Here is an 18,434-nt window from a genome sequence, read left to right as displayed (position 1 = left end):
TGTGTGTCTGTGTGTGTGTGTGATTGTGTATGTACACGACTGAGCTCGCGAGCTTCCTCTCTACGCACCGCGCAGGCAATGCCGGCGACGTTACTCTGCAAGCAGCAGCCGGCGACCGAAGGCAACAGCAGCCTCCGCCCCCTCGTCGCCGTGATTGGCTGGCTTTGCTCATCATTTCCATGCTAGCAAAAAGGGAAGGGCCAGTGACGCCCCCGAACCCCGCTGCAGAAGCGGCCGCCACCTCCGATGCACAAGGTGTCTCTCCTGCAAAGGAACCGAAGCCCCAGGGAGGAGGCGCTGGACCGACCCGGGCAGAGCTGGAGGGAACCGCGAGAGAGAGCGCCCCGCGCAGCCCTCGGGGACCAGCCGGAGCTCGGCCGCAGAGGACCCTCTAGACCTGCTGGGGAGATCCCGGCTCCACGCTCTCCTCGGCTTTTACAGATCCACTCCCCGCGCCCCGCGACTACCTCTCCCCGGAACGGAATCCTTCTATGAAGAGGAGGTGAGGGAGCTGGGGCCACCAGGAGTTTCCCAGGCACCCAAGATGCGCTCCATCAGGAAGAGGTGGACGATCTGCACGATCAGTCTGCTCCTGATCTTTTATAAGACAAAAGAGATGGCACGGACCGAGGAGCACCAGGAGACGCAACTCATCGGGTAAATGCAAAGCTTCATTCTAGGATCTGACCAAAAGTCCAGCCGTGAATGAGATGTGAATAGAAGCGATCGCGTGAGGGTTGGGGTCGTGTTGACGGTGGGGTCCGCCTGCGAGCGCTTAGTCTGGTGAAGTAAATAACAAAGGATGTTGTGGAGGTGTGTGATTTCTCCACGGCGGGTTCTCAGTAGGAGTTCAGCTTGCCCAGCGAGATGATAGTGACAGCTGCCTTGGTGCCGGGGCTCGCAAGCCAAAGAAGTCCCCGCAGAGTGTCAACAAAGAACGGGCACTCTTGCCCTTTTTACTCCCAGGGCAGAACTCGGTCCAGATGTCTTTATTGCCCTTCTTTCTTTCTCTCTGCTAGCTCTAAAGGGAGGTACCAGCAGAAGCTGGCTTCCTGAAAGGCTGAAGTTAAAGCCCAGAAAGTAGGAAATGCGTCTCCTCTTCTTTACAATTGGTTTGTTTGCTTTTTTTTTTTTTTTTTGGCGTCCAGTAGATCTGTGTATCATCATTTTAATTAGAAGCTCCAGGTCAACCAATGATACTTCCTTCTTTGCTGTCCGTGGGTCAAACGCACGGGCGTCATGGTTACAGTTTTGGAAACTGGGTCCTACTTCACACAGACTAGATTTCTGCTTTTTTCTTTAGTTTGTCTAGAGGAGTTCAGAATCTTCCTCCACCCTAGGCAGTTCTCTAAATATCACACTTCCTTCCTCCCTCCCCCCAGCCTCTGTGACTTTGAAGTTTACCCAGGAGGTGGTTGCAACTTTGTGTTACTTACACAGCTTGGAAGCGTTATCTCTCTCTCTCTCTTTTTTTTTTTCTGAGGATGTGACCCCTGGTTGTCAACTCTGCTCAAAGTCCTGTTTCGGAAATCCTGCCTCATCCGGAGGTGTCTGCTGTCGCTATCTGAAACTCCACACTGGCAGAGATGCCAGCCTGGTTTTTCTTTTCCCTAAAGATGAGGACGAAGATAGAACCCTTGCATGTTGGGGCGGGGAGGCGGGGGCACAGGGCGGCTAAAATGTGTGTGTGCGCGCGCACACACACACACTAAACTTAACGCACTCCATTTCTCAATATTCCTGCTCCTCCCTAAGTAATGGAAATTTAAGTGAGCAAAACGCCGGCTTATCTGTACATTGTTCTTTGATAGAAAATTAACACAGAAGTACAGTCGAAGGGGACTGGAAAAGAATGAAAAAGCCAAAGAGGCATGTGCGGGATGGTTGTTATGCCTCAATAAATCTCCAAATGGGCTATTCGGGAAGGAGGGTCCCCGAACTGGGTGAGGTCCTTCACACGGGAAGGGAGTGGCTTGAACCTTCAGCCTGGCTCGATTGTCAGAGAAGAAGGACTGCGGGGGGCGCGGGGGCGGGGGTGGACGGGTGGGCATCCCCAGGTAGACCTGGGGCTTTGCAGACTGACAAAGGGGTCTTTCGGGAGGTGGTGAACCGGCGCCCGAGGGGGAGAGGCTGAGGCTGGGCTTGGGGGTGGGGGGGGGTCGAGGCTCTCGGTGATCTTCCGGGCTCGGTGGGCTCCGCAGACGCGCCTTGAGCCCAGACAAAGCGGCCGCGTCCTCGGCCAGGACTCCGAGGGTCGGGGCCTCGGCGGCGGGCCACCCTGGGGGTGGTGAGCCGGAGAGACTGGTGGGGGGGAGTCCCCCGGGAAGCCCTCTCCCCAGGCCTCCGTAACCCGCCGGTGGGAAGGCGGGGCGCACCCCGAGTCCTGGGATGCTCCCCCCTTCCTGGGCGACATGCCTCCTGTGGCCTCTGCCGGCCGGTGGGCGCAGGCCAGGGTGCTCGGTAGGAGGAGGGAGGGGAGGAGGGTGAAGGCGGGGGGCGAGCAGGCTCCAGAGGGTCGGGCCAGCCCCGCGGGGCTCCTCTCGCACCTTCTCCGGGCCGAGCCCGCCCCTCCGAGGATGCGCGGGGCGGGCGCATCCAACAGGAAGAGGGGTGCGCGGAACGGGGGTTCTCCTGGTTCCCCCTCCCTCCCCCCTCCCCCCCACCCCCGAGAGAGCTGCCCGCCCGGGTGGAGGAAGCAGCTTCTATTGCAAGAATCAGGTCCCCTTTACAAATAAAAAAATAACTTTTACTGCTCCAGTCGGCCCCCGCGCGCCTCCTCCCTAATTAAAACCCGCAATCACGGCCACGCGGGGTGGCGCGCGCCGGTCGCTGAAACCTGGGAGTTGGCGCTGCCCGGTGTTCGGGGGTGGGGGGCGCACCGGGAGGACAGCTGGTCCCCCCCCCCCCCCCCAGCCCACCCTCGCCCCAGCGCTTTCCCCTCGGCTGAAACGTGCCCCTGAAAAGCTGGGGGTAGCAGTTGATGATTTCAAGTCCCCTGAGTAGTGCTTCTGGTGGCGGGGTTGACTCATCCCAAACAACGGTTCTTCTTATTGACTCTCTTTCTGCCCAAGCCACGTGGAGGGGCTGGTCTCTTTGGAGATGAGTAACCCAGCGTGGCGGTTTGGCCGCCGGAACCCAAGCCGGTTCATCGCCAGAGGTAAACAGGAGTCTCTGACCTTTGGGGGCGCCGCTGCGTACCTTCTGAGTGGGCCGTAGATTCGGTGAAGGGCAATTCCATAGTCCTTGGATCTTAGAACATCCTTCTGGATTCGGATTTAGCGTCCCTGCTTCCATTTGGCAGCAGACAGGTAGTTTCTTTCTTTATTCCACCTGCCTGCCTTTTAACACCGGAGGTCCCACCTAGAGTCGATGTGACCTGGTTCTTCTTATATACAGGGTCGAGCAGTCATTCCACACAGAAGGAAAAGAAGAAACAGCCGCTCAGCTTCCCACACCAAGCGTCCACATTCACAAATCCCCAGAGGAATTCCAGTAGCATGTTTGTCATAAGTAATGATTGAAGAATAGGTCGACTAATTATTGGATGTTCAGAATTGTTTCTTTCAAAGCTAGCCTATTAATTTTCTGATCTGTTGGCTAGTTAATAAAGTTAAACTGAAAGGGCATTTAGGGGTATAAAGGCGTCTGTTCTTAACTGATATTTTTACTTAATGGGAGAATACTTACTTCCCACCAAATGGGAAATGGGAAAATGGCATTTGCCTTTCAGTTGGCATATTCTTTTACTGACTCTGTGTTCTTTGGATATAATTAGAAACATGCTAACTTAAAGGTCCTACAGATAAAATTATGTGGGCATACTCATTCAATGAAATAATGCATTTGGGAAAGTAACAAACTTGAATACCAAATAGACATTTGCTCTGTTACTCCTTAAAACTTGCCACATACTTTTTTAATGGTGGATTTTAAATGGCACTTTAACTTACTTTTCTTATTATCTAGAGATCTCCTTTTTCACTTGACTGTGCACTTTAGGTTGTCTCACTAGATTATCTCCAGTATTAGTTCTGAAACTTATGATAGGATTGACAGTGGAGATAAGTATTCATACTTAAGAGTATTTTATCATTGTTAGCAGTGTTCATTCCAGTTTGATCTAGGGCAGAACACACTCTGGTAACTCAGGAAACCAGAATCTGCATGTTACTTCATATGTTATAGTTGGAATTCTACTAAAAGCCATATGCTGTAAGTTAAGGTAGCATATCTCATTGTTTTCTAGTTTTAGGTAATGAAAACACAAAATTGCCTGCTATTTCTGTTGAGGCTTAGTTTGATGCAAGTTCTTTTTGCGTAAATAACTTACATTTTCATTTTAAATAGGAAGTTTAACCTAAGAGAACACATTCCAAATCCAAGTCAAGAAGAGTTTACAGTGAGGTGGAATACAGGGCTTTTGGGTACCTAATTTCTCTTCTTCTTCTTTTTTTTTGTACCTAATTTCATGAAACTGAATTAATCATACGTGTTAGGTACTGCAGAATTAATAGAATAAATTATAGTGATGCCTGGCAACTCATATTTCAAAGAGAAAAATATTTGTAAAGTCTTATCAACATAACTACTGACTAGCTTCTATCCCTGGTATTACATAGATAGCCATCTAAGTGGGATTTTTAGCTGCGTATACACAGGAATACTTTATATGTGGCTTTATTTCTTTTATATGGTGTGTAATTATCCCTTTAGAAGTACATATTGAATCTTTCTGTATATAGCCCCGTGCAAGGCATGTTTTCAGTGCAGCTGTTCGGATCTGGGATGAGAAGCTAGGAGGGGGTGGTAACATCCTTCATGCCTTGCATTCACAGGAAGGAAAAGGCTTGTCCAAGACCAAGTACTATCAAGGTCACACGTGAAAAACTCCCTGGGACTTGTTTAACTTCATATAAAGAAGTTTGCTTCAGAGCCTCAGATTGCTGGAAGCCTGGCCTTCTCACACGAGTTCCACTGACTTCAAGGAAAAGTGTGACTAGCTGTATCATTCAAAATACTTTGCAGTAATAAAAGTCTGAAGTTTGGCTTATCACCAGTTTAGTGAAAACAAAACAATGCAAAGAGCAGAGTAATGGGGCGGCATTTCGTTAATATATTAATAAACCTGATTTAAACTTTTAAAGCACTTCTTTAAATCTTTGCAGTTCTGAAAAGGCTCCATACGATATCATAGCAATCATTCTGCTTTATAAAAATGTATCTTTATCTACTATCTACCTGTCAGTAAAGCAATCTTCCACAGGTATTTAAAATGCCAGCTTACTTCTTCTATAAAAGTTTATTGGTGGCAAAAATAGTTACTTTAATTGTAGCAATCTGTGTTTAGAAAAAGATGAATTGACAGGCCAATTATTAGCAAGATGAAGGTTGGAAAGATACTGACCCCTAGAAATGTTTGTGTCCATTCCCTTGGAAGCACATCTCCAAAAGTATGAAGGTTAACTCTGTACATCCATGTTTTCATTCATAATGTAGTTATCATGATTAGACATGTAATATAAAATTTGACTCTGGGCCACTGAATAGTAATTGCACCCTATTTCCTTACCTCCTAAATGACCTCTATAAAATGACTATTATTAGCCATGCCTAGGCATGCGAGTGTATTGTTTTCATTGGTAAAACTGTTTAAAATATTAATTTTTATAGAGTTCTAAATTTTACAGGGAGTAGTTGCATTTGATGCTTTGAGTTGCTTCAAATTGGAACTACATGTTTCAAAAAGAATGCAAACCAAAATACCAAACTGTAAGCCTCCAATTACAGAATTCATCTAGCAGCTGTTGCAAAGGCAGTGTTTCCGTTGATAGTAGGGGGGGATTGCCTACATAATAAACACAGATTTAGACTTTGTGACTGAGCAAATAGCCATGTTGCTTTTTAACTATGTTCTTTAGATTCTAAAAAAAAAAAAGAAAAATTAAGAGGTGACATGTAAAGAAATACAGATTTGAAAGGGCTAGGCCATAGACAGGTGGCTTTTTTTATTCTCTGAGTCTGGGTTTACATCAATACAATGCCAAGAAATAGTCTACTGAACAATGAACAGTTTCAACTATAAAGGCCCTAAGGGCCTAAATGCCATCATAGGTATCTGTCACTTCCAGTCAGGACCCCTGCTGTTAGCATGCCTCATGATATACTTACCCCAAGCTGTTGACTGGTGGGGGCAGCACAGTTGATTTCTTGATATAACTGAAAATACCAATAATAATGGCTACTGAATGAGTATTTCCCCAATTGCAATCTCTTATCTCCCCACCCCAAACAACTATCAGGAAAGCACCACATTGTTGAGATTTTTTGAGACCAATGTAATTTCAGAATTAGCACTTCAGTTGTTTTATAAATTACTTTCACATGCAGAGTCCCATTTAATCCTCACAAAGTCAAAGCATATTAGGTAATATTTTTGCAATTTTCAAGGTAAGGTTAAAGCCACCTCATCACAGAGGATGAGATGGTCCATCCATCACTGACTGGATGGACATGAGTTTGAGTAAGCTCCGGGAGTTGGTGATGGACAGGGAGGCCTGGCGTGCTGCCGTCCATGGGGTCGCAGAGAGTCAGACACGACTGAACAACTGAACTGAACTGAAAGCCATGGTGGCCTGGAAAGAGAATATGGTCAAAGGACTTGGGGGCTAGCGAGCAACAGAATCACAAACATGCCTAGATCCCTTGATAGCCAGCGTCGTCTTACTCCAAAACAAAAGCTGTTTCCACTGTGTCTCACGTCTTCTGTGAAAATAAAATTGCTATCTTAGGAGTCACAGTTACACAGATGCAGGAGAACTGGCCAAACATCCTGTCTCTATTGTTCCACACGGCAGGGAGGGAGGGATTAAAGGGGAGCAGAACCTTGATGAGAATTTTTTTCTTTAAGTACTGCAAAGGTCTTTTCTTTACATGAAATCAGTTTTATTTAAAAATAGTAAGTGAAATAATCAGTGTAAATGATTGCCCAATAAAGTCGTACTCACCTAATTTTGATAATACCTTTCATCATGCTTATACTTCTTCTAACATACAGAAAGTGTTGTATCTGTAAATTGTCACCAGTAATCTAAATCAGGTATTATGATGTTATGCAAAGTGTTTCTTATTTTTACAAAGCTTTTGTTGTGCTCTGTTCCAGAGATGGTGAGCTGTGTTTGAGTCGATCCCTTGTCAATAGTTCGGATAAAATCATTCGAAAGGGTGGTTCTTCAATCTTCCAGCATTCAGTAGAAGGTTGGAAAATCAATTCCTCTTTGGTCCTAGAAATAAGGTGAGTTTCTTTAATAAGGCATAATAAATTTCACATCATGTTTGAGAATATATTGGACTTGGCAAACTTAACATTGAATGCTTGATTTATAGTTTAAGTATGAATACTTCAGTAAGAGTGAACCAGTGCTTAATGTTGCTCGCTGAAAGATGTGAAGTCATAAAACTGAAATTACTATACAGTCAGAAATATAAGGATGAATATGTGAGTTTTTAACATACCATCTTTATACTAATGAAATAAAACATTCAGCAGAACCCTAATATTTAACATACCTTTATCTTGATCGACATATATTTTTAGAATTATCTTTAACTTTTCTAAAGTCTTTAATAAAATCTTGTGTTTTCTCATACTGGATACAAGTAGAGCCTATTCAACTGCTATTTTTGCCAACAGTTATAAATAAATTTTACTTATTCTATGAGTACTTATTCAATAATTATATCCTAAACAGGTGAAAATTAGCAAATAAGGTTTCTAGAGTAGAGGTTTATTCTTTGTAAGATTCTTGTATTTGAAATCAAATTGAAATCAAATACAGCACCTATCTATATTCATTATATCTTGTTTTCTTCTGTTATAATTCTATAACTAACAAGAAAGTTAGGGCCTTCCTAATTATGGAGGAAACAAGATCATTTTCACTATAGTTTCATTGCTGTGTTGGTTGGCATGTTTAAATCAGAGCATTTCAGTAAATCAGGACTCTTTAAAACGTTCAAGAGAACAACCATCCTTTACATAATAAAACATTGCATTTTTCTAGCATTGGTAAAATGCTAATTACTCAATGACTGGAGTTAACAGATAGATTTTGTAAGAGCGGTTTAGTGGTTAAGAGGGTAAGCTGGCTGATCTCTTTGGTTTCTACCTCCTCACTCCTTGCCTCACATCTATATATGATGTAGAATAAGCCACTTGAAGTAAGAGTCTACTACCCTCATCTTCACTGTATGCATAGCAATTCATAGAATGCATCGCATCAAAGGCACTCACTACATGCTGAAATAGAATTGAAAGAGTGGCTGGAAATTAAAGGGATGGGTGCCATGGAAATGCAAGAATTGGTAGGCCTCTTTGTTTTAAACCTTTCAGTGTGACTGGAATGGAAACAGGAATCAAACCTTGGCAGTGCCAAGTGTGTCTGTCTGGTTGTTTTCAGTTGAGGGTGAACTTTGTATATTTGAAGGCAGAGTCCAAGAACAAGGAGATGGGTAGCATCTGACTGATGCAGGACAACTCTGACAGTTTATAAATCAACGTCTTCTGGGTAGAGTATGTGCAGCAATCAATATTTATTTCCAGTGGGTAAAAGGAAACTTCAAACAATTCTAATACATTAGCAGATTCCTTATAAAAGTACAGATTTTCATACTCTCTTGAGAGACTGAAAAATGTGATCACTCTGGACCTGTATTCCTCCTGAGAGTTCCTTGGCTGAAACCAACACTAATCATGGTCTCTCCAGTTGGACAGTTCTATACCTTGGCTCCGTTTTCTCATGGTACCTACCTAGTGTCATCCTTACTATCTCATACTCCTCTGCCCACATTTAAATTTAGAAACTCTGTGAGAGATGAGATAATTATGCAGGAAAAGCTACGGGATGTGGAACTCATAGGGGCCATGAATACAGTGTCTTTGAGTTAGGAATGGAGTAAGGATTTATATTTCTTAGAAGTAGATCAGAGAGAGAGATATATGGGTGATTAAAAAGAAAATATATGTCTACAAGAATGCCTGGAAAGAAAACTTTTAAGTTTGAATGATTTGGCGAGAAAGGTGTCAATTACGTAAGGTTCTGTAGATCAGGAAAAGGAAAGTAATGGGAGAAAATAAAGTAAAATCAGATATTGAAATAATTAATATAATTGTTATATCTAATAATTAATGTAATGAATATATCTAGCCATGCTGAATAATAAATCAGGTAAAGTCTAATAAGTAAATACATAATTAACAATAGTTTAATCAATAAATCTGGCCATGCCTTCTTAGTATCTGTGAAAAAATGAATACTACATAGGGGCATGAGGCTCCATCTATTGCTGTTTTTAAGATATTCAAGCTAAAAGTATTTAACATAAGTTGACCCAAGCAATTTATTATTACAGCTTTACAAATTAATGAGAGTTGCATTCATATCTTTGAGGGTGATTTATTTTCAATTATAATAGCTCATAGTGGAAATGAAATGTTAATACTCTTTTCATTTGGTTCTCCTTAACAGGTAAAGAAGTAAACAATTAAACAGTGAGCAAATATTGAATAAGACATACAAAGGTGTCACTTCCTTTCAAGGAAATAATAATTTATAAAACCATTACTGCTCAATATACAGTTTATAAAAATTGTACAATTGCCTACCACAGTAGTGACTAGTATCAGTTTGACACCTAATATAAAAAATGTAGAGTATAAAATAGCTAGTTAGTGGCTTAACTTTCTTTTTAAGTCCAACCTAAAACTAATCTTATTTTGGTTATTTTCCCCCACATCTATAGCATTTATGAAGAACCACATTAAATTTGTGTCTGCGAGTGGGTGTGGGCATATTTTACAAGTGTTTTCAAAATTCTACTTTGAAGTTTTTGATTAAGACATTACAACTAATCAATTTTGATCTTACAGGATTGAACAGTGCTTACAAATCTTTCTCATTTTTGAAATCTCATTACACTTATAATGCACTTGTGACATTCCTAATAAATTATTTATCTATTTGCATTAAAATGTGAAACAGTCACTGAAGATAAATTGTTTTCCCCTACTTTTGTAGACATGATTTTCTTTCTTATTACTAATTCTTCCAGCCTTATATACACTCTGCTGCCTGCATATGCACATCAAGAAAGGATTCATATTCATCAAACAACTGTACCTCTGGGGAGTCATCTGAGAGAGACGGTTTCCTATATTAGTTCATTGTACTTTGAAAACTCACTGAGATTTAGGGAAGTTTATGCATCCCACAGCTAACTTCACAATTAAACTAATTAACTTGGTTAAAGACTTGATTTTATTGTTAGTAGCTTGTTCTTTGTATTGTAAGCTAAGAAATGACATGTTTAAGATGCATCAGATGTTGTGAGTCTGTGAACATTGTACTGAGAAATTACCTAGTCATGTCCAACATTTGTGACTTGACTTTTTTTTTTCCTCTTTGTATTGTTTCTTTTTGTTCCCTCATTTTTCATATATTGAATAGGAATCTAAAGAATTACAATACCAGATATAAATGTACGGAAATGTATGAGCTCAGCTACTGCTCCTCAGGACCAGAATAAGCACATCATGATTAGTCAGCAAATGTATCTTCAACTCTTAGTGTCATTACATATCAAAGTTCTTCAATGGATAAAGTTTGTAGGTTGACTAACCATAACAGCAGATTTGTATGTGCTTCAGCTGTCAACAATAATTTGCTGTTGCATGCATTGATTTACTTTAGAAGAAGGTCCACACACGGTTCTATTTGTTCAGTAAGTGACCATGTTGGGTCACATAGCGTATTAGTCCCCTGGTCACTCTTCAAAGCCAGGCCTCTCTGACTGTGGAACCAGAGCCTCTTATTATGAGACAAATTTTTTGGAAGGCTCAAGTTTAATAATTAGAGTGCATACTATTAAAATGCATCTTTATGTAAAGTAGACAAGGTGGAGTTTTTTGCTCTAAAATAATAAAATGTAACTATTCATCCAGTATTACCGAACGCTGAACCAAATATCAAATGGCTACCTGAGGTGTAAATTAAACTAAAACAGGCTTTTCTTCAAGGTTTTTTGAGACAGTTTTGCCTTTTCATTTGGTTGTGTTCAGAATTTTTTTTTTTTTTAACACTATAATATCTTTCCTATAACAGCTAGAACCCTAAGCTCAAAAGCCCTAACAAGCTACAAGGTTATGGTTTTTTTTTTTTCAGAGCTTTAAGGCATGTTGCCTTGCAGAATTAATCTTTTGAGACAAAAAATTGTGTTTTCTCTGCTTTTCGTAGGTATAATGAAACACTGGGCATTCCTTAAACTTTTTGTTTTTTTTTTCAGTGAAAACAATTGAATTGATTCAGTGACTTTTGTCTAGAGTCAAAAGTTTGCAAAAACTGATTCCTAATATATGTGTATCAGCGCCTAATTCGTTTCTCAACGTGTGATGCATTCCAGCTGTAAGATTTGCCTCACAATACTTACTGATGAAGTCAACAATGTCTTTAAATTAAATTTTAGCTGCCACAGCACGTGTGCTCGCTGCGGACAGGAAACCTACAGAGAAGAAAGAGTGGCACCTGGTGATAGGTTAGCTAAATTTAACATTTCACAAGTGAAAACAATGTTTGGTAAATTAATTCCCCAGGACTCTGCGGCTGCTATTTCAAGTGGTGGGTGACGTTGAAAGGGAAGTTGTAGTTGAAAATTCAGTTGAAAAGTTTCTGTATAGAATCTATTCCTGTCAGTTTCACAGGCTAAACCAGTCTTTCGGCTTAAGCCAACATTGCCTAACAAAATATTATCTTTATGACTAACTTTTTAGTCTTACCAAAAGTGAGACATATTTTCTGATTCTGTCAGTTTGTCGTTAAGACAGTTGCTGACTTTAGGTGTTTGCTTTTCGAATAGGGTTTCAGAAGTTACATTATGCTTACAAATAACAGTTAAAGACCTGTAAGGAATCCTTCTGGCTTCCCTGGTGGCTCAGATGAAATCCTTCTGTTGTGTTGTTCTTTGAAGTCACACACAGACAACACAATTCTCTGCTTTAAAAAGCTGGGGATACGTTGACCACATGTTAGGAACGCTTACACTGGCACAGCCTGCATATTCAACATGAGCTTTTGTTGATTCATGCTTCCAAGTCCAGAAATTGGAGTTTTCTATCTCTTTCTGAAGTTTTTTTTTTTTTTTTTTTTTATTTTATTTTAAACAAGCTGTTTTCATTCATGTCAGCTTTATCTTTTGAGTAAAGCATGTATGTTCCCCCTGGTAACACTTAACATGTTGTTTCAGTTCAACACGAAACACGTACACGAGTTTTTCAGGCTTCCAATGACGTTCAGTTAATTATATGCAAGCCCTAGTTTCCTTCTTTCTGGGGCTTCCCCAGTGGCTCAGCAGTAGACAATCTCCCCGAAATGCAGGAGACATGGGTGCGATCCCTGGGTTGGGAAGATCCCTTGGAAGAGGAAATGGCAACCAGCTCCAGTATTCTTGCCTGGAAAATCCAATGGACAGAGGAGGTTCATGGGCTACAGTCCTTGGGGTCGCAAAGAGTTGGACACGACTAAGCACCCACTCACTTTCTTTTTTCTGTTTTTTTCTTCAATAGACTTATAGTCTCAACAATAATTAGACCTAGTGAAATCCATAGAATTTTTATAGTACATTAAATCTATAATCTAAAAAATACTTACAGCCTACTGGGGAGGGAAAAAAAATACAACTAAATTTCTTTCTGTTTCCAAACAAATATCAAGCATTTTCATCAATATTTTCACTCATTGTAATTATTTTCAGTCTTTATTGCACCCTACACCAAGAATTTTAGCTCAGATAATTTTCAAAGCATAGGTTTAAGCCCACAGAAATGAAAAGTTTGGTTCAGTGTAGGAAAAAGAATAAGCTGGAGACATTCAAGGTCCACCTCCCCTTTCAGTTTAAAAAAGCAAATTCTATGGCAACAATTGTTCTGAGTTTTATCTAAGAAGCTTACATTTTCATGTTTCAATTAGTCTGTGTGAATTGGTGTTTTGTATTCTGTTTTGTAAAGTACTTTTACTATTTTTACTGCTTCCATTTAAAAAAAAAAACAAACACTGTTGAGCCTGTAAGACAGCATTGGAATAATACATACAATAATATCATCTGTACTTAATACTCATTTATCACATTAAGCATTATTTCTTCCTGAACTCATAGAGTCTACTTTTTAAATATCGATTTTCCCTAAGAATGAATGAATTGAAGTGTTTTCTTATATAAACTCAGAGATTTAGGGACCTGTGTTGGAAAATATTTTTACTGCTAACTTTTTATAGCACAGCAAAGATACTGCGATTGGAAAGTCCCTCTTGCCATCAGTTGACAAGCATTTAAGTTTTTACTTAATTTAAAAGCATTTACTCATAACTCATTAAGTTATGAGTAAGGGGATTTTCCCGTTTTGGATTTCCAAGCTGAAGAGTCCTCTTTCAAAGCTGGACCTGAAATCTATTCACCTTAGGCTTGCAAACGTACCACAACTCCTGAGTTACATCTTCAAATACCTACAGCAACTCCTTTAAATTATGTTCAAAGGAAAATGATAAACATCATCTAGTTTGTCAATTCGACCACATCCGCGAAGTCTTTAAAGTCAAGCTTGTCATTTTCACAGGAAATGAAAAAAAAAATTTGTTAAAATACAGGTATCAGGCATTACTTAATTTTTTCACCAGAGAAGTAAGTGGGAGTTAATATGTACAAAAGTTGATTGCTGCTCTTAGCGCTAGTTAACTTTTATGAAGAATCACACGTGCTTAACATAATGAAAGGCTTCTCAATTTTTTGCAATTCGTATGCTCCATGGTTGCTGATTTCACCAGCGATTCTCTTCTGATGTAGTCTGTACTTTGTTAAGATGACTATTATGATGCCTTATAATGTTTGTTAATTTTAAATTTTCATTTGTAGGGCATTTATATACATTTTCCTGTATAAAATTTTACTCCTTATGAACCTGATAATCCAAATATTTGATAAAAATTCAAAAAAATGTTCTTTTTTGTTGGAGTGGATGGGCATATTCCTTGTGCATCAAATCTGGACAAATAAAATATTCAGCCATCTGGTTTCCTAATTAGATCACACATTAAAGTGGGATGTATTTAAAGCAAACCAAAATAAAACCAAAGGATGAAGGTTTTTTCAGGGTATATGCCCAGTAGTGGGACTGCTGAGTCATATTATAGTTTTAGTTTTTTTAAGGAACCTCCATAGTGGTTGTATTAATTTACACTCTCACCAATAGTACAAGAGGGTTTCCTTTTCTCCACACCCTCTCCGGCATTTATTGTTTTTGATGGTTTTTGATGATGGCCATAGTGACCAGTGTGAGGGCCATTTGTAGTGATATGGATGATCCTAGAGTCTGTCATACAGATTGAAGTAAGTCAGAAAGAGAAACACAAGTACCACATGTTAACACATGCATATGGAATCTAGAAAAACGGTACTGACGGACCTATTTGCAGGGCCGGGATAGAGACGCAGACGTGGAGAACGCGCTTGTGGAGGTGATGGGGGAAGGAGAGAGTGGGATGGATTGAGAGGGGAGCACTGACATCTGTAATGTCAATTACACCTTGACTACCACGTGTAAGAGAGACAGCTGGTAGGAAACTGCTCTATTGTACAAGGAGCCCAGCTTGTTGCTCTGTGATGATCTAGGCAGGTGGGATGGGGGAGGTTGGAGGAAGGCTCAAGAGGGAAGGAATACATGTATACATATAACTGATTCGTGTTGTAGAACAGACACTGCAAAGCAGTTATATTCCAATTAAGAAATGAAAAGGAAAGATTGTTGTTGTTCAGTAGCTGTTATGTCCCATTCTTTGTGACCCCATTGCAACTGTAGCATACTAGGCCCTTCTGTCCTCCACTAACTCTCAGAGTTTGCTCAAATTCATAACCATCGAGTCGGTGATGCTATCTAACCATCTCATCCTCTACTGCCCTCTTCTCCTTCTGCCTTCAATCTTTCTGAGCATGAAGGTCTTTTCAAATGAGCTAGCTCTTCACATCAGGTGGTCAAAGTGTTGGAGCTTCAGCTTCACCAACAGTCCTTCCAGTGAATATTCAGGGTTGATTTCCTTTAGGATTGACTGCTTTGCTCTCCTTGCTGACTTGGGACTCTCGGGAGTCCTCCTCCAGCACCATAGTTCGAAAGTGTCAATTCTTCAGCACTTGGCCTTCTTTTTGGTCCAACTCTAACATCTGTACATGATTACTGGAAAAGGCATAGTTTCCGCTGGCTAGATTTGTCATAGCTTTCCTTCCAAGGAGCAAGTGTCTTTTAATTTCATGGCTGCAGTCACCATCCTCAGTCATTTTGGAGCCCAGGAAAATAAAATCTGTCACTGCTTCCACTTTTCCCCTTTCTATTTGCCATGAAGTGAAGAGACTAGATGCTATGATCTTAGTTTTTGGAATGTTCACTTTTAAGCCAGCCTTTTCACTCTCCTCTTTCACCTTCATCAAGAGGCTCTTTAGTTCCTCTTTACTTTCTGTCATTAGAGTGGTGATAAGCAAAGATATGAGTTGTTTTACATCCCTCTTTGCTAGTCATGCTTCTGGCTCATAAGTAGGATTCGGGGAATTTCCCTTTTGGTGAAGTGTTAGGAAGAGATCATATTTTTTGCTCAATAATAAAACTTACAAATAGTGATGAAGCTTAAACAGTAATATCATTAGAGGAAAATGTATCTGTCATTATCATGAATGTCATAATAAGGACATTGTTTTGTGCTTTCTGAAAATTCAAGCTTGCAGTTAAGAGCACTTCAGTAAATAATATCCAACTTCCAACTCAGAAGACTGCTTTCTCAGATTGCTTCTCGTGGGTCTCTGTTTGGTAACTTGAGGATCAAACAATCTTAGACTTTTGTTAAGCCAGATTCGTAAATATTTCTTTGTTAACATATAGTGAAAGTCACTCGGTCATGTCTGACTGTTTGTGACCTCATGAACTGGGGCCTGCCAGGCTCCTCTGTCCATGTGTTACTGGAGACATTTGGAAGGTCCCTACTACTGAACTTTCACACAGTTTAAATTGTCAGCCACTGCCAGAGTTACTTCCTTCTATCTCAGCTTGCAACTTGGCTGTTTCGTGTCTGACTTAACCTCTTTTAGTGCCTTGCTGAAAGGGGTAACCAACATAGTTATCCAAGAGCAACAAGCTATTATATGTAGAATATGACTCTCAGGTTATTACAGACCACAGTTTTAGCAGGTGCTATCCTGTATCATGCCAGGAGTCACCAGCTCTCCAGGCAGCTGTATCTATTTTCTCATTTTCCATCATCTAACTTAGCATAAATGCATGTATTTTTATGTAGCTTCTCACATCTGTTAACCAATTTCTTTAGTAGCTAGGGGACAGGCTAAGCTTCCACGGAAAGGAGACTTTAAGATACAGTGGGTCGCAGGGAGCTCAGCTGGGTGCTGTGATGACGTAGAGGTGTGGAATGGGTGGGTGGGTGCAGGGGAGGTTCAAGAGGGAGGAGATAATGTGTGTCCTTACAGCTGGTTCACGTTGTTGTATGGCAGAAACTACCGCAGCATTGTAAAGCAAGCATCCCCCGATTAAAACTTTTAAAAAATACAGTGGGCCAGTCAAACAAGTTGGAAGTTTCTTTCTTTCTCCTATAGGAATATACTTGATCCACTCATATCCTGTTTAAGAAAAGTAACTCAGATGACCAAATCCAGCTATACTTGGGTTTGGAAACTCAGACATGTTCTAGCTGAGCGTCCGTGTCCCCAAGTAAAACTTAGAAGGTTTGATTAGGAGAGGAGAGAAGGGAGGAAAGAATATAGGAGGAACAGTGAGTTGTCTCTGCCTGCAAGGTCCAGTATTCTATCTGTCCATGTTTTCCTCTAATATAGCCATCCTGTTTCCAGGATTCTTGACATTGGAGGAAAACTTTCATAAGTACATATTGCAGTATTTTTAACATTACTTCAAATAATAATGATATATACATGATTTGGTAAATGTCTATAATCTTATTGGAACATTCAGTCCTTTAATAGAGTTAACTAAAGTATAATCCCGAACAATTTCAAGTTTCTTCTATGCACCTTAACTATATTGAAAAAAATAGATGTTTATGGATAATTAATAAAGGTTGGCAGGATACTATCAGGCTCAGGAAAGTCAAGTCATGGCAATAGTATTTCATTTAATAAACTAATTTTCTGTTTGTTAGATAGGGGGCCTTTTTCACTTCACATGTAGGTGTATATAGTGTATATCTGCTTAAAGAATCATCGAGGAACTATGTGCAAATGACTTTTTAAAAATGCACTTTATTTCTTGTAGTATCAACTTCATTGGTGGGTTTAATTACCAAATACGTTCCTTTATAAATGATATTACCTCATTATTGACCAGAGACGCGTTTTGTTACCTAAACATTATTGACCAGAGATGTTTCAGTTTCACTTACATAGCAAATTGCTTGCCACAGGCATTAATTTCTACAAAAATCCCCCTGTCAATAACGTGTCCCCAGTCCTTGGATCCGTTGTTGTTAACGGGAAACTTTGCTTGTATCTCAAATACAGGAAGAACATTCTTCGTTTCCTAGATGCCGAACGAGATGTCTCCGTCGTCAAGAGCAGCTTTAAGCCTGGTGACGTCATACACTATGTGCTGGACAGACGTCGGACACTAAATATTTCCCAGGACCTGCACAGCCTCCTCCCTGAAGTCTCACCGATGAAAAACCGCAGATTTAAGACCTGCGCGGTTGTTGGAAACTCTGGCATTCTGCTAGATAGTGAGTGTGGAAAAGAGATCGACAGTCACAATTTTGTAATAAGGTGAGTTTTCTTCTGTTCCTAAAATGTGTCATTTCTTCAAAGACCTTTTACTTAGGACTAGACCACTGGCAGAAATAGTTAAATCTAATATTAATACTAAGAATTACTGAAAACTAAACCTAACAGTCATCTACAATATCTTTATCTGTGTAGTATCCAAATTTACTTACCCTGAAATGTCAAATTAAAATTATTATATCATTGAAAGAAAAGGTGATCTGTAGCAATAAGATTCACACCAGCTTGTTTTTTTTATTTTTTTGGCCAAATGATCATTTTATTACATATAATACACAGAAAAACTATTTGCTAATAGAAGTAATTTCTTATTATAATTTAATTTGTATAATTGTTTATTTCTGTTACTGAATAGTTTTTTGTGAATAATTTTTAATATATTTGTAATTATTTCTATTCGTGAATGAATTAATTCACTTAATTGTATTTATAACCATTTATATTCAATAAATTATTTTACTTATTCACAAAATTATGAACATTACTCTGCAATGATATAACAGATGTAACTTAATTTTACTGTTTTAGTAATGATTATTTAGCATATT

At 40.0% G+C, this 18,434-nt stretch overlaps 1 protein-coding gene across 1 annotated transcript in view; it reads left to right on the top strand.

Moving 5' to 3' along the window:
• The first annotated feature begins 231 nt into the window (after positions 1-231).
• The window catches only part of ST8SIA4 (ST8 alpha-N-acetyl-neuraminide alpha-2,8-sialyltransferase 4), a 98,975-nt gene continuing 80,772 nt past the window's right edge, over positions 232-18,434 (top strand). The window contains 4 exon segments of the mRNA XM_043913693.1: positions 232-297; positions 299-657; positions 7,160-7,291; positions 17,611-17,868. Of these exon segments, the coding sequence (XP_043769628.1) occupies positions 247-297; positions 299-657; positions 7,160-7,291; positions 17,611-17,868 (800 nt within the window). The 5' untranslated portion in view covers positions 232-246.

The sequence above is a fragment of the Cervus elaphus genome, chromosome 9 (genome assembly GCF_910594005.1).
Source record: "Cervus elaphus chromosome 9, mCerEla1.1, whole genome shotgun sequence".
Taxonomy (NCBI): domain Eukaryota; kingdom Metazoa; phylum Chordata; class Mammalia; order Artiodactyla; family Cervidae; genus Cervus; species Cervus elaphus.
The sequence above is the reverse complement of the archived record's forward strand: the minus strand, read 5'-3'. Positions and strand labels throughout refer to the sequence as shown.